The sequence below is a fragment of the Hyalella azteca genome, unplaced genomic scaffold (assembly GCF_000764305.2).
Source record: "Hyalella azteca isolate HAZT.00-mixed unplaced genomic scaffold, Hazt_2.0.2 contig12239, whole genome shotgun sequence".
In the NCBI taxonomy this organism is placed as follows: Eukaryota; Metazoa; Arthropoda; class Malacostraca; order Amphipoda; family Hyalellidae; genus Hyalella; species Hyalella azteca.
The window spans coordinates 315897-331693 of record NW_025942202.1 but is presented as its reverse complement, the minus strand read 5'-3'; the positions used below and the strand labels follow the sequence as shown (position 1 = coordinate 331693).

Genomic DNA, 15797 nt, shown 5'->3' with positions numbered 1-15797 from the left:
CAGTTGGGCGTTTCTCTTAAACGAATGCTTCTCGAGTTTTACACGTTCTCTCATTTGGATGCTAGCTGTATTTCGGTCATTAGTTGAACGGAGCTCTAATAGGAAATACTACGTCGCCGTTCTTTTAGCAGTGTGTGCTCACCTAATTAACATATCTGATTTTAAGCAAGGCCTCGGTCGCACTTGCTATGTGAAGAATCCCCTTGGAATTTCCCGAACAAATACTTGCGTATGTGTTGATATTTTATAAAGAAGTGAATGATTAATGATCTGCGCCTCATCATAGTGACAACATTTCCGATGACTGTACAGGTAATAGATAATTATTTTTCTTCATGAAAATTTTCAGGAGAATTTTAAATGATTATTAAAGCATCTCTATGACTATTAATTCCAACTCCTCGACTTCAAGTACCATCAAGTATTATTTCTTTTAAAAAATTAACTCGCAAGCATTTCTACTGCAACAATTTTATCTGTGGCAGAGGCGCTCTATAAGAGTCGGGGCGTAGTTTCTGGTAGGCTCAATTGCATGCCATCATTCTATGTGTCATATTTTTTTTGTAAAATATATTACATCATCAGTTTTTTTTGTAGAAATTTGTCTCGTAGTATTTCTTGTTTTTTGACTCACTAATGGGCGAACATTTGAACTAGCGTTGCTAGGCTCATGCATTCACCATGTCTAAGCTTCCCAGCTAGCCAAATTTGCTGTGAATAAAATATCGAATAAAATAGAATGAATTGTAACTGAAATAAGCAAAAAAATGAATCTAAATTCTATTTAATTCTGATTGTAAGACAGATACAAGGTAGAAAAAAAAAAAATCTTGCATCTATATTCTCAATACCTACAGCGTTATCTGAAGAAAATGATTGACGAGAAGCTCGTTAGTTCATGTTGAAAATGCTACAATGTAAGAGTACGTAGGAGAACTGTTTAAATAAACAATATTGATAAAATTCAAATAAAAGACAAATGGAAAGTCTTTTACAGTCAAACCGAACATGTGCTCATGAACCTAAAACCAGCAAACTGTCACGTTTCTACGTGTGGGTAAAGTTGAAACTGATTTTATACAATGAACTTGAATACATAAGCGAAACGCGATCTATAGTGCAAGCAATAAAAACTAGCACTAAAACTCATCCACTGGTAATGAAAAAAAATAACCTAAAGATGCGACCCAGGTTATATAGTGTGGGTATAGGAGACTTGGTCGAGCGTGCCTGCGATAGAGACATTAGCCTGTGAGGTCGTGACTGACCACCAACTTGCCTGGTACTTGAATCCTCACCTGTCCGGAGCCATTGCGTGCTCCTTCTTTGGTGGCATGGATAAAGCAGGACTATACACGTGAAAATAGTGAGCTGCGTGAGCGATTACTCACGAACTTCGAACTAGTCGCGGCGTGTGTATTCCTCGGAGTCGGAATCTTTCTTTTGAAGATTGAAGAATCCTTCCGGAAAAAGGAAATTCGATGATAGATTTGTCGTGGTTAGATACCATTTGAGTGTTGATGGCTTGATGAATCCTTTGTTAAAATTTTTTCTTTCCTTGAACTAATAATACAACGATGATTCAAGTAGTAGTAGAGCATGAAGCTTGTTGGAAATATTAATTTGGTGTTAATGCAGTTCATTGATTACACAAAAAAATGCCTCTCGCAAATGTAAAAAGAAAATGAAACGGGCTAAAATTAAAACGGGCGAGCCTAATTTACAGTGACGCGGATTCGATTATTTTCTATGGCTTACCTACATCATAATTGGATTTCAATCGACTTATTGATTCAAGCTTTAAGCACCGGATCAATCGACTTCAGGTCCTGATTGTGTTGCACTTGCGATAAAAAAAAAGATTGTTCATTTCCTTTGTCTCAGGATCTCGGCTGGCGTCTCCGCGGCCCAGCTTGCGGCAGAGTCGCAAGAGGGCGCTGTCGTCGAGCCCCTACAGCGACTCCTTCGATCTCAATTCGATGATTCGCTTCAGCCCAAACTCGCTCGTTTCTATAATGAACGCCTCCAGAACCTCCTCTGCTAGCGGGTCGTATGGACATTTATCTGCTGGTTAGTTTCTTGATTTTTTCATAGGAACTATTTCGTTGTGAACATTATGCTTATTTTTAGAATTTTCATATCCATTTATTAGTTTAGATGCTCTATACGCATCATATTTAACAATAGTGAGTACCGGTAAAGTATATGTTTTTAAATATTTTCTGCAGGCTAGCCAATTACCGCAAACTGAGTAGGAAATTGTCTTGCGGAAAGTTTGGCCTTGTCTTTCAGATGAGACGATTTATGCGGAGTCATACATTCATAACTGGCAAGCTTGTGTATTACTCATTTATTGTACTTTGGATTCCCTCATGCACTTTAATAATATTGTGTACTATTATATTTATTTTTTCCACACCAGGCGCAATATCCCCGAGCCTGGGAGTTCACCCGTCTGTTGGGGCAGCTACGACTCACCTGCAGCAGTTGCAAGCCCATCTCATGAGGGGAGCTTCTCTCCCCAGCTCCCCTTTCCTCGCCCCTTCTCCTCTCCTGCAACATTCCCCATCATCCCTCACGCCTCATCAGTCTCTGTTCTTACCCCACCAACAACTGCAGCCTTCTTCTCTTGCATCCACCGTGGCGCAGAGCAAAACAGAGGTAACCACAACGGCTTCCTGTATCAGCACTTCAGAAAATTCATGACTATAGAGATTTCATGCGTGAGATATACTTGATTAATTGCTTTTTTTTAGTAAGAAAACAATGGCTATTCTTGATAATTATGCATCGCACCATTGAGCAGTTTCAACCCCGTTGGGAGCTGTTGTTTCTGTTAAATTAATTTGTTTAGATGATTCGGGTCTTCAAGAAGAGAAATAACAAGCATTAATTCTATCTTGATTTATTTTATTTAAAAATTACTTAATTTGAAATAACACTTAAGTTTTTGTTCTTCGCAACTGGAACAGTATTAAGTAATACCTACCACTTTGTAGTCAATATTGATGTAGAAAAAATGACCACTGTTACTTATTTCCGTTTTCATGATTAGTTTATTATTTTGAAACATATTTTTTGTAAGTACTGAACAGATTATAGTATTAGCCACATGAATCCCAAAAAAACGGCACTCTTTTAAATTTGCCTAAAATAACTTTCTTAGTCAATTTTTTCATAATTAAATTGAAATTAATTTGGGCTGAAAGTTTGTAGAAACATATTTCAGCATTCATAATTTTCCTGTGTAATGATAGAGTGAGAAGAAAGACTCCAGCTCCCGCCATGGCGACGAAGAAAAGAACGGCATCTCTAAGAACAATTCGAAGGACACGAACGGCCTGATGAGCAACGGTGGCAGCAACGGTCCTCCTGTGAGCAGAGCTGGTGGACAGGCCATCAACGGTGGTCAGTCCGCGGCTGCGATGGCCGCAGCAGCGGCCGACGATGACGGACTGAAGGAAGAACCTCCAGACTTCATTGAGACGCACTGTCACTGGAAGGACTGCAATAAAGAGTTCAACACGCCTGATGAGCTCGTCAAAGTGAGTACAGGACGGCAGTAAAGTGTTCAAATCGCCTATTTGATATTTCTGAACCTGCTCGAAAAATTTTTTTATGATTCTATCTTAGGTGTCTAATGCCTCCGATCTTTGCATTATACTCTCAATATACATTTAACTGCACGGTAAACTTGAGTTTCAGCTGGTTTAGCAAATATAGGGCTAGGTATCAACTATGGACTTGAGATTAAGAATAAAGAAGGCTCTGTACATAAAAATGCAGTTTGTTATTTTGGTTCCATTTTTTTATAATAAAACAATTTTTCAGATCGTTGTTAATAGTTTCTAATGACACAGTCACCGATTCTAAATGAATTGAATCTCAAGCCAGACTTTGATCTAGGAGCCAAATGGACTCATTGAGAAGCATTACTCGTCGCTCGAGATTATTTATCCGCAAAAAGCTTGTGCCGCTCTGTGTAGTCTGTCATAAACAGGTGTGCGCTTTATATCGCCGGAAGCATAAGCTTCACTCTAGGCAAGCATATTCACAATGCCATATTGTTGGATACGCTAAAACACTAAGTCATGAGGGCTCATTTCTTATGCAAATGTTTCTCGACTCTGCGGTGAGATTTGCTTCTTCATTCGGTGGTGAAGTGTGACGAGAGACACTCATAGCCAACATAGAGCCATACACGTCTTTATTTAACGCATTTTGGACCGTGAGAATTAATATTACTGATGAAATTTAGTTCTCTCGTTAAATAGGCTTGCATTTGATATTGCAATGTTGAAGGTTTATAAGTAGGTTGCAAGTATTTAAGAAGGAGAAGCAATGCTGCTTTATACAGTCCGTCAGCTTCTCTCTTCAACGAATTCGTAAAAAGAGTTGATAGAATTGCGCACGGAGAACATCTGCTGCCAGTGACAGGTGTTGTCGCTCTAACAGCAAAAATATCTCAATAATATAAGAAGGAAACTCTCAAATTCTAATCTGAATGCGATTAGAGTGAATGGTAGATATTTGCTGAAGTTATTCATTATAATTGTTTCGCCATAATAATATATACCGTCGCAAATATAGTGCGATTTAACCAGATAAATTATATTTAGCAGGTCCAGCTAAATAATAGTTAGACAGATAATTTCCTCAACTCTGTTTGATATTAATTCAGAATAACTAATAAATTTTACAGCTTTTTCCGTTTATTCAGTTATACTTTAGAAACAAGATCCATTGGCAGAATTTCGGACGTATGAACAGCTTTCATTATTACTTTCAGTAATAGTTACTTATATTTCATTATCACCTGCAGTAATAATGAAAATGACAATTTAAGAATTCTTTACAAATTTAATCTTTCTTAATTGTCGCAAGTAAATATTACTATTGAATTTCTTCAGTTGCGTCGTATTGAGTAAAATGTGAAGCAACATGTACCCTGAGTAGCACAAGCCGCTCGTCTCAGATGAAGGTGCTGTCTTGAATGGTAATGCTCTCATTACTGACCTCAGCAACACTGAAGAAACAAATCAAATTCGTACCCATCGTTGACTAGGTGCTTCATTTGAATTGATGACGCAAAATCTCCGGCGCACTTTAATACTAACCACAAAGAGAAAGTAGTTGGTGAATATGACCGCATGTTTGTGTTGCACTAACTTACGAGTTAGTGAATCTTCTTGAGGTTCCGCACGTGAAATGAAGGATCAATGAAAGTACTGGCCGAATTTCTTTGCAGTGTCAAAGTCCAAATCTTGTTTTGGTTACAGAGGATGAACACAAATATATAATTTAGGTTTTATATATAAAACCGGAGAAACCAGCGGGTAATTTTTAACATTGGATGATTGTCATGCCCAGTATCTAGATCCAACACATAAAGTCACATATTATCTCATAACATCTTTGTTCTTATTCGTGCAGCATATCAACAGTGACCACATCCATGCGAACAAGAAATCTTTCGTGTGCCGCTGGAAGGAATGTTCTCGCACCGAGAAGCCGTTCAAGGCGCAGTACATGCTTGTGGTGCACATGAGGCGACACACTGGCGAAAAACCACACAAATGTACCGTGAGTACAAGTTTTTTCATGCACATATTTTGTAAGCTCCTGAAATTGTATGATCATGGACCAGAAAAAATCGTGACGCCATGTTCATCATCAAAGTTTAACAGCAAGTTTTCAAAAGAGTACTCCAAGATCGTTTTATTATACCGCTTAGCATGGACACTGAAATGCGGTGTTAATAATGAGTAATAAATTGTAAAAGACGACTGTGAAATATAGTGTTTAGATATTCCACCCTCCACTCGTAGTGCTCGCTGCTTGATAATCAATAAAAACTACGTAGTGTTTAATGAATTTATTATTTCCTCTATTTTCAAGAGATTAATATAGCTATGTTCGATTAGGGTTGCATTCTTTTGGTGAATAAAAAATGCCAGAATATTTCCTGGTACAGAAACAAGAAAAAATATTTGCTACACATGCAAATATAGTACGATGCATATTTTTAGCGCATTTTCTCATTTATGGAAAAAAAGCACTATTGTGCTCGCCATGTCCGTCTGTCTGTTCGTCTGTCCGTCCGTGACCTCAAGTTTTCGTCGACGAGAAAATGCGCTCTCTGTCACTCACCGCAGTGAGTACTGAGTTATATTTTTTAGATGTGTGAACGCTTAACATTAAATGGAAAAATGTCAGTAAGATTTCAGCCGAAGACAGTCGGCTTATATGCTCTGTTGTCTTCAATAGAGCCGTCAGATGATCGAGCAGGTAAGCGGCTACGATCTTTCATAACCTTTTTTTTACCTGCTGTCCGGCTGCTTGCATTCGTGTATTACTATAATCATGTTGCTGCAAGCTAAATCAACACCTTCATTGCCTCTATTCTTTCATAAGCGAACCTCGATAAAACTTCACATTTTATGTTCAACTCATGGGATGAGTTCGCTATGTATCGTAAGTGCAAATATGTCTTAGTTCGAAACTGACCTTTAAAGCATCTCATCTTAGATGCCATTGTTCGCGAGACAAAACTCAGCACCCAAGTCTTTTGTGCAGATGAAAAAAAATTGAAATGTGCAGATGAAAAATGAAAGCCAGAAAATTTAATGAGATGAAAAAATGTCTACAAAATTCAAATTTTTTTTATGGAAGAAGTAATCCGATCATAAATTGACCAGAAAAACTCTCTAGATACATGTGAATGAACTTCATGTTGCCGCAACTTAAAGAACTCATTTTAAATAGTTTACGACTTGTGTAGTAAAGATTTTTTTTTCGTCGATTTAGGACTTAACTATTCACTTGTGAGCTTCTTACATTGAATATATGTATATATTTATGAGTCACAGCACACGTTGCCGTATACTCTTTCACATAGTTAAATACAACACTTTTTTTTATTTAGTACGTTTATCTATCTATATATCAAAGGCCAACGATTGTTTTAACTTTTTAAAAGAAAAACCTTCACTTTGAATTTGGGCGAATGGAAACGTGCGTGGCGTTCGACAGTCATTGGCCAAAAAAGCTTGCGATTCATCGCCTTAAAAATAGCCAAGAAGAAAACTGTTGGCCGGAGAGTCTCGGCGGCGCGGTAATAGAGACATTGAACTGAAGCGATTCTCTCCGCTTGGCTATTTTTGTGAGCAATGTGCTTTGTTCTCTTTCTTGTGGACAGTTTCTAGACTTGGCCACAACACGCAATTCAGGAAAAAAAGACTCAACTTGCGATTTTATATTTCTGGATTAGGAACAGAAGGTGATTTTTTCTCGCTGGAAAAGAAGAGCTTGAAACATTTTTGAAGACGAAACTTAACCGATTGAAGTTTTCTCGTTGTCATCGTGTGAAATATTTGCACCCTAGGAAAAATAATACATTAAAGGCTTCAAAATTACAGAATAAGACTTTGCGTCAGAATTCTAACCTCTATAAATTCAAGCGGAAATTATTTGTTTCATTTTACAATTCTTGGCCGGTTCACCCCTTAAACCTAGACCAGAGCTGGTAGACAGAACAAAGCGGAACAGAAGGATGTGTACGGAAACATCCATAGAAAATGCCAAAGCAAAACAACGAATTTTCTTGTGGCGGTCTGTACGTGTCCGTACACGTTTAGAAAATGTGAACGTGCATAATCGAAGAGATCTTGCCAGATCAGTGCAATTTGAATTCCTCTCATCAGCGAATTATTCTGTTGTAATTGAGTTGTGGACTGCTCAGTATATTTCCCATCTATAGATCCATTAAATCATACATTAGGTGAAAGTGAACGCTCAACCAGACTTGTATTTAATGGAAATTGTGATTCTGTAACATCAGACAATTTTCCTCCGAATAATTGATAGGCTCAAATATTAGCTCAGTAAGTTGTTCATCATTATATGTTTGTGGATGATCTAGGTAGGTTGTTTTTCTATCTTCCTTACGTACCGAACTTTCTCTTAGATTATTGATAGTAGTTATATGTACATTGCATGAAGTTATTCATTTGATATTGTGACGTGTTATACCTAAACGAAAATTTTCAATTCTGCCATGAGAGATTGATCTCGTGTTGCTAGAGTTCTCGTTAAGATTCCCGACTTGATTTTCGAGTAAAAACTTTGACGGTTTAGAACGTGATTCAGTTTCGTGTCGCGGTGTTCTGGACATTTGGGATCACCATGAAGCTTCCAATTTCACAGATTAACTCCCGGAGCGTCTCTCAAAAAGCCTTAAGGAAGAAATTAGATCTTTAACTTTTTGTCCCGTTGACCTGATCATGACTTCCGCTAGGAAAGTGATTTGAGAAACCTAATAGCTTTCTATTTTTATTATTAAAGTTCAAGAAGTTTCTAGAGCTGTGTTGATTTACGCTGATTAGATTAATTATGCAACTGAATGCCACTTGCGTTTTTCCAGGTTTAATTTCACGCTTGCTTGGCATCTAATTTCCGTTTTTGTAAGAGCATAACATTGATTGAACTTTGCTGGGTTATTACCCATAGAAATGGTTTGGTCATTTAAATCGGAACGCTTTTCAATTAATCTTCCTTCCTGAAATCTATTCTTAATTCCGCTTGAAAACTCGCACATTACGCGTTGAAAGAATAAATGACATGCAAACACGGGATTTGTTAGTAGCAAAACACATAAACGAAGATGATAAATGAAAATAACTAAGAAGAGTGTGAATGAATTCGGAATCCTCATTGGAGTAATTCGTTGACAATCTTGGGAATGTTTATTCGGACATTATCTTAAAATATTGCTTCTTTCCCCTATTACAATTTCTAAAATTTATAAACTTATTGTATTGTGTATCAAAACTTATTGCATTTTCCTGCTCTGAGGCGACTGTTTATTAATTCATGTTTCAAAAATGAATTTTCTTACTGAAAACTTGTTAGATTTTTTACAATGTCTCTACTCTATGAAGTTGTGATAAGTTATACAAGATTCGTAACTGATTTTCCAATAACAGTTCGAAGGCTGATTCAATTGAATGAATCTCGAAAAATTTGTAATTTTCGTAACTGATTTTCTACTTGCTGTTCGAAGTCTGCTTCAATTTAACGTATATCGAGAAATTTGTCAAATTTTCGTAACTAATTTTCTACTTACAGTTCGAAGGCTTTTTAATTTAATACAGTTCCAAAAATGTGTACAATTCTCTAAACTGATTATCAACTTTCAGTTCGAAGGCTGTTTCAAGGCATACTCGAGGCTGGAGAACCTCAAGACGCACCTACGTTCACACACGGGAGAAAAGCCGTACATGTGCGAGTTCCCAGGCTGCACCAAAGCCTTCTCCAACGCTTCGGACCGCGCCAAGCATCAAAACCGCACCCATTCTAATGAAGTGAGTATACGACGATTTTTTATTTCGATTTTATATTCTCCTGGCCCCACTATTATTATTATTATTATTATTATTGTTATACATTGTTATTATTATTATCACATGGATCAAGCAGAAGACTTTTGAATTGACTCTAAGATTTACCACAATTTTTGTGTACCACGGAGCCACGAAACACTTGCTAGCGGGATAGTGTGCCGCTGAGTAATTAAAATGAAGTATGCATAGAGATTCAAGTCCATTATATTAATCACATGCAGATAAATGAAATGTGTCGTCGTCTAATTCAAAGGTAATACGTTCAGTAGATAACACCATTATTCATTCTGATATCAAAGCTAAAAATCGATTGCACCTTTGTATAAATTCAATTCTAAACCGGATTCAATGTGGAAATTTTATTTAAAAATTAAAAGATTTTAACATCTACATTATCAATATTTAATATTCGGGATCCAAATGATTTTTTTAAACCTGGTATATTGGTACGCGAAAATAAATTGAAGCCTATTTACAATTGAACTCATAATTCCGTATTTACGAATCAACGGCAAAAAACTAGTTGAGCAGAAAATGCTGGTAGAGAAAGAGAGCAGGAAGGCAATATTGGCGTTCCAGCCTTCGTAAACCGGTCTGCTGCTCTATAGAGTCATTCCCGCTCGCCTGAGGTATGGTGCGCTGCTAGCCCAAGCTCGTCTTGCCGCTCTATTCTACGGCGCTGAAGTTTTAAATTAAGCTGTGCCTCTATTTTCTTGGTATTGATAACGCAAGTATTGGCTTATTGAACACGCGACGGTAAATATCTGAGAATTACATTCAAAGTTTCGTATTTAATTTAAATTTTTGAAATTGCTCTATTAGCATGTCTATAATTTTTGTCTTCATGAAATAAATTCGTTTTAGAAATATTCAATTCATGAAATAATTCACCAATAAATTCATTCATTTCAGGACTTGAAATTTTACGGTACATTCATTTTTGAACGGCTGGCTAATGAAATATTCTTATCAAAGCCGTGCGCTCACAGGTGTCGGCGCGAATGACAATCACTGGAGAATTCTTCGCATTGAATGGCGCAGGAAATCAGCTCGATTGATTAATTACTTTGGTGGTTGAAAACCATTAATCTCTTTTAGGAGACGAATGATAATCAGAATTTCATGTAGGTCAATGAATTCAGTATTAACAATGACATTAATATTGTTGCAGAAACCGTACGTGTGTAAAGCTCCCGGCTGCACTAAACGCTACACGGATCCTTCGTCGCTACGGAAGCACGTGAAGACGGTGCACGGCGCTGAATTTTACGCCTCGAAAAAACACAAAGGCAACGATCATCCGAACGGCAGCGCGGGCGGACCGGGCGGCGGAAGCGGAGGAGGGAAAGACGTCGGGCAGCCGGACGGCTCGCCTCACTCCGACAACGGCAAGGCTGGGTCCATGTCTAGTCCGTCCGTCAAGTCCGAGGTAAATCAGCACCATTTTTAGTTTGGCCTATTCAATTATTCAAATTTATTCAACTGTGATCGTTAATTCAATGAGATCATGAAAAGGGCGCTTGTCTCATCTGTGATGAATATCTCGCGCTATTTCATACCAATTAAGAAATACGGTACCTGTACCTGTCAATTGAAACATGATATACTCAACGTCAGTCAACGGGTACATAGATGTTTTACCTCATACGGGCTGTTCCATGATGTAACCGAAACGCTTTTTATTATATTTTCTTTTATTCTTATTTTCGCCCTATAAAACCCTGGCATGGTTTCATGCGAGTTTCGGGTGCACGATATTGCTCATACACAATTGTGTTTCTTATCATTATATTACCCGTGGCAGGAGGCTACGTCGCCGGGAGACCAACACAGCCCCGAAAACATAGTCGGGGGTGTCACTCCGATGGATCAAAGCAGACTCGATATTCCTCTTGGAGATGGAACTCTGTCATCGGGAGGCAGATACGAATCACGCCTCGGTATTGATGGGTGGGACGTTCCTGAAGACGATTTGGACTCTAGTATCGATATTCCTGTGGGCTTGGGTGGCTCAATGAATGGTGGTAATGGACTATCTGTTGGTGTAGCCGTACACGACAGAGCCACGAGATATCGCCCTATGAAAGGAAGAATGCAGGCAAAAGGATTCGTTAATATGCTACCAAACATGCCAGGCATCCCGCGTCGACTCAATGGAATGAACGCTGACGTTGACTTCGGGCAGCGTTTACCTGATCCCAAGATGGCATCCGTCGCGAATATGCAACAGAACAGAAAAAACACCGTAGATTTTAGATCAGGACAAACTGTTGTTAATAATAGACGTGACTCTTCGTCCACTGTAAGCACAGGATATTTCAGCATGCAGAGCCCTAACAGTCGAAGAGCAAGCGAGCTGTCACAAACATCATGTTTGTCCGGCAGACAGGGTGTTATGTCGTCGCCCTATGATCACATATCTATCGGGTCTTCGAGAAGATCGTCTGAAAATTCAAATTATAATTTCTCTAGTATGGGACCGCAAATGTTCAGACCTAACCAACGAGGAATGTGTGGAAATGAGATCTACAACACTTCTAATTTGGTTGTACAGGTTCGTTTTAGTTATTTATTGCCTCATTTAAAATATTGTTGCTTAATCATAAACTTAGAGTTAGAATATCGACACTTCTCTCACTCATAAATGTTCATCAAAATTTTATTTTAATGAATCATGGGACTCTTTATAACACATAATGTAACTAAACCTAAACTTTTTTCCAGACCCAGAACATGTCGCTGAGTCAAGACAACTTGTCAGACTCACAGAACTGGAATACCACGATGGGCCCAACAATGGGCAACAGCATGTCTGCTGGCATGGCGGCATCAAACGTACCTGACGGCAGTCAGTTTGGTTATCCAGGACCCATGGGGCCAGTTTGCTACGGCAACATCAGTAGAGACATGAGCACACGCAGGGCCTCAGATCCCGTGAAGCCTGTTGATCGACCAGCCAGAGGCAACGGGCGTCTGCAAAGAACCAACAGCTACACCAATTTCTCCCACGCCTCCGTTATGCGCCCTATAAATCACAGCCATCCTAACCAAGGGCTCCAGCTCGATCAAGTGGGAGATGACGAACCGATTGAAAACAAACTTATCCTTCCTGACGACATGGTCAACTACCTCAACCAGGTTTGAATAAATTGTTAATTACATATATTTTTAATTTGACTAACCTATTGAAAACAAACTTATCCTTCTTGTCGACATGGTCAACTACCTCAACTAGGTTTGAATTAATTGTTAATTACACATATTTTTACATTTATAATCTTCAACCTTTGTTGCGATAAATTCACAGCGTCTAGCCCATCGAAATTAACTGATAATTTTTTTTCTCTTACAGAAGGAGAAAGACAGCAAACTGAGTCTTAAAACTGAGGAATGCGATGCAAATGGAGTGACTGGTTCAGTAGCTGTTGGATGCACCGCAATGCCAAGCCCTGCTTATTCCAATCAACCTGTCAATAGCCCCGCTTATTCCAATCAAAATATGAACAGTCCAGCGTATAACGGCACTGCAATCAATAGTCCAGCATATACCAACCAGCCTGTAAATAGTCCTGCCTACTCACAAACTCCAAGTACTCCTCAAGCGTATCCTAGTATAGCATCCCCTACCACTCCGTACCAGTACGGTGCCACTCACAACTTGGGCTACTCAGCTGCCCCATCACCTGCCTTACCACAGCACCCCAATTTCCCAGGACAGAACCTTGGGTCACCTGCTGCAGGAGCTCAGGCTCATTATAACACCCCAATGCCTTCCCCAGCTCCTTCTGCTGCGACCTACACTCCCGCTCCTCCAGCGTACGCCCAGGGCCAAAACGGAACGCAAGCGCAGAATTTCATGCCACCTCATCCTATGCATCCTAATCAGCAAAGCTTCACAGCGTTTAACCATCAGCAGGCCATGGTTCATCAACAAATGTTCAATCAAATGATCTCTCATCAACAGCAGATGATGCATCATCATCAGCAAAGATATTCGACTAGCTCCTATAATATGGGCGTCAGTGGATACCCTCAACATGTATGTGGACATTTTGGGTCTATGCATTCGCCTCCTGCTGCTCTACAAATGCCGTGCCCCTCTTGCCAAGGACGAGGCGTCAACGATCTTTCTTATACCCAAAACAATGGCAATTGGCAGAATAATGGAATGAGCGTAAATTCTAACTATCAACATACGTATAATCATATGAATGGGGTTTACAACCATAACTATAATTACATGAATTACAACGGTGTTCATAACATGGGACAAAATCTGACTAATTGTGGCCAGCCTCCTCGCGATATTCAATGTGGGGATGTGAGTCAATCGTCCCAACCGAAATCCAAACCTAAATCTCCTAACAATGTTGCAAACGTAACGTCGGGTGCCGCTAAACCCTGTGTTCCAAGTGGCAAACCTAAATCCCAAAAAGACCACAGCAACGAAAGATTATCCAACTGTACAAATAACGTCGCAACTTCATCTCCTGACGACCGTAAGCTAGAATGTCCAGTACAAGTTGATCAAATAGCAAAAACACAAGCCGAGGTTATATTACCGAATGGCACAGATAGTGCTAGTGATAGTAAAAACAACTACATGAAACAAGACACTTATCAAAGAACTTTGGAATACGTACAGCAGTGCCAGAGCTGGAACACGACTGTAATCAAAGAGGAGGTGAGCAGCACCACGGACCAGAAACCTAGCGTGACCACGAACGACGCGCCCTCAGGTTATGTTCTGCCAACGGCCTCTGTGACGATGGCTCCTGATGCTTCTGCGACGTTCTCATCCTCAACAGTTGTTGCTCCTGTTTATGACACTGATAATTTTCTAACGCCTTTGCCTGCGTCTATAGTAGACACACCAAATATGGTACTTAACAATCTCACGTCGTCTCTTAATTCGTTACAGCAGGAAAACAAGTTTCTTCAAATGTTGCAGTAGTATAATATTTTTAATAATATACCGGAAACGTGTATTATATTGACCATTTATGTCTGTGATGATATTGTAAATATTGTTTGATATGTTTTTTACTTTTTTGATCAACAGTGAGCGTGTACAATTTTATTGATCGGTGTTCGTTAAGTATTTAAATTAGTGATCTGTTGTTTTATTTAATATTGAGATGCCATTTAGACACAAGCTCTTGCCTAACTACGTTGTCCCTCAGGTTATACTTCATTATTAAGCACATTATTTAGTGATGAATGTTGTTACGGTCCTTTTGATTTTTCCTTTGTTCTGTGAAGTCAATCATAGCTTCCGTAGAAAATTTGTATTGGTTCTTGTTCTCAAATCTTGTGGGTATTCTTGAAAGAGAATACATAACTAAAGCCACAACGATCGTTGAACATAAAAAAAAAACTATATTCTCGAAGGCCAAATCACTCGCACACCAGAATGTTAACTGAATTTTCCTTTGTCTGTATGGTTGTGATTGTTATTTTAGCAATATTTTGTTGCAATAAAGAGTCAAAGAAAAGTTATTTAAAGACTTTTGTGCGGGAAAAAAAATAAGTTTGAAAATTAAACCCCTTTCAGTTTTACGTTAAATCGTGCTAATTTAATATGAAAAGTTTTTCTCAATTGTATGCCATTTAGCTTTACCAACAAAAGATGGGGTCCTCTTCAATAATTAGTTGGTTTTACTAAGAGAAGTCGTCGTTTCGTTGTCATTCTCAAATAGAAAATATTTAACTAGTATTTGAAAACATAATCGCATTCCAGTTTTATCCGGTTCCTTTTGAGTCACGAGTTATGTGGTATAGGTACGACCATTCGTAATTCAGATTGTTTGATCTCAATATAGAGAAAAAAATTATCGTTGTCTGCGAGAAGGATTGAAAATATTCGATTGATTCATCATTGTAAAGAAAGAGGCATTTTTCAATTTATTTATGAGTACTCGGTAAGGTCAACTCTTCTCCGGATAAATCTTTTCTCCTGGTCGTTTAGTTTGGGAATGAATTTTCTCTAACTTGACGCATTGTTGATGTAATAAACTTTTTTTTGGGTCATGGAAAGTTTTGAAGTTTCCTCTCTACTGGAAGGATTTATCAAGTGTGGCATATAGTTTAATATCGGAAATCGCATTTGCCTGATACAATTCAATGCTCATTTGAAAAGAACAGTGTTCGACTAGAGTCTAGACTGTACTGACTTATTAACGAATTTATTAATTTGGCGAAAATATAGAAAGTTCAAGCAGTGCTGTTGCCATGTACCTTGAAGTACAAAACAGTTTAATTTATTAAGTAAAAATACAATTCTACTTAAACCCAAAATCATAGTTGGGAACAGAAAATTTTGGATGAAAATTTACAAATTGGGAAACGCAGACACAGGAGAGAAAATGTCACTCGCATCCATTCGCTAACCAAATG

At 38.5% G+C, this 15797-nt stretch overlaps 1 protein-coding gene across 1 annotated transcript in view; it reads left to right on the top strand.

Annotated features, from left to right (window-relative positions):
* The window catches only part of LOC108667672 (transcriptional activator cubitus interruptus), a 67408-nt gene extending 52941 nt beyond the window's left edge, over nt 1-14467 (top strand). Inside the window, exons 5-13 of the mRNA XM_018154717.2 lie at nt 1885-2070; nt 2423-2661; nt 3258-3545; nt 5434-5583; nt 9198-9362; nt 10573-10830; nt 11206-11955; nt 12126-12539; nt 12754-14467. Of these exons, the coding sequence (XP_018010206.1) occupies nt 1885-2070; nt 2423-2661; nt 3258-3545; nt 5434-5583; nt 9198-9362; nt 10573-10830; nt 11206-11955; nt 12126-12539; nt 12754-14355 (4052 nt within the window). The 3' untranslated portion in view covers nt 14356-14467. The remainder of the gene's footprint in view (nt 1-1884; nt 2071-2422; nt 2662-3257; nt 3546-5433; nt 5584-9197; nt 9363-10572; nt 10831-11205; nt 11956-12125; nt 12540-12753) is intronic.
* Nucleotides 14468-15797: the final 1330 nt, after the last annotated feature.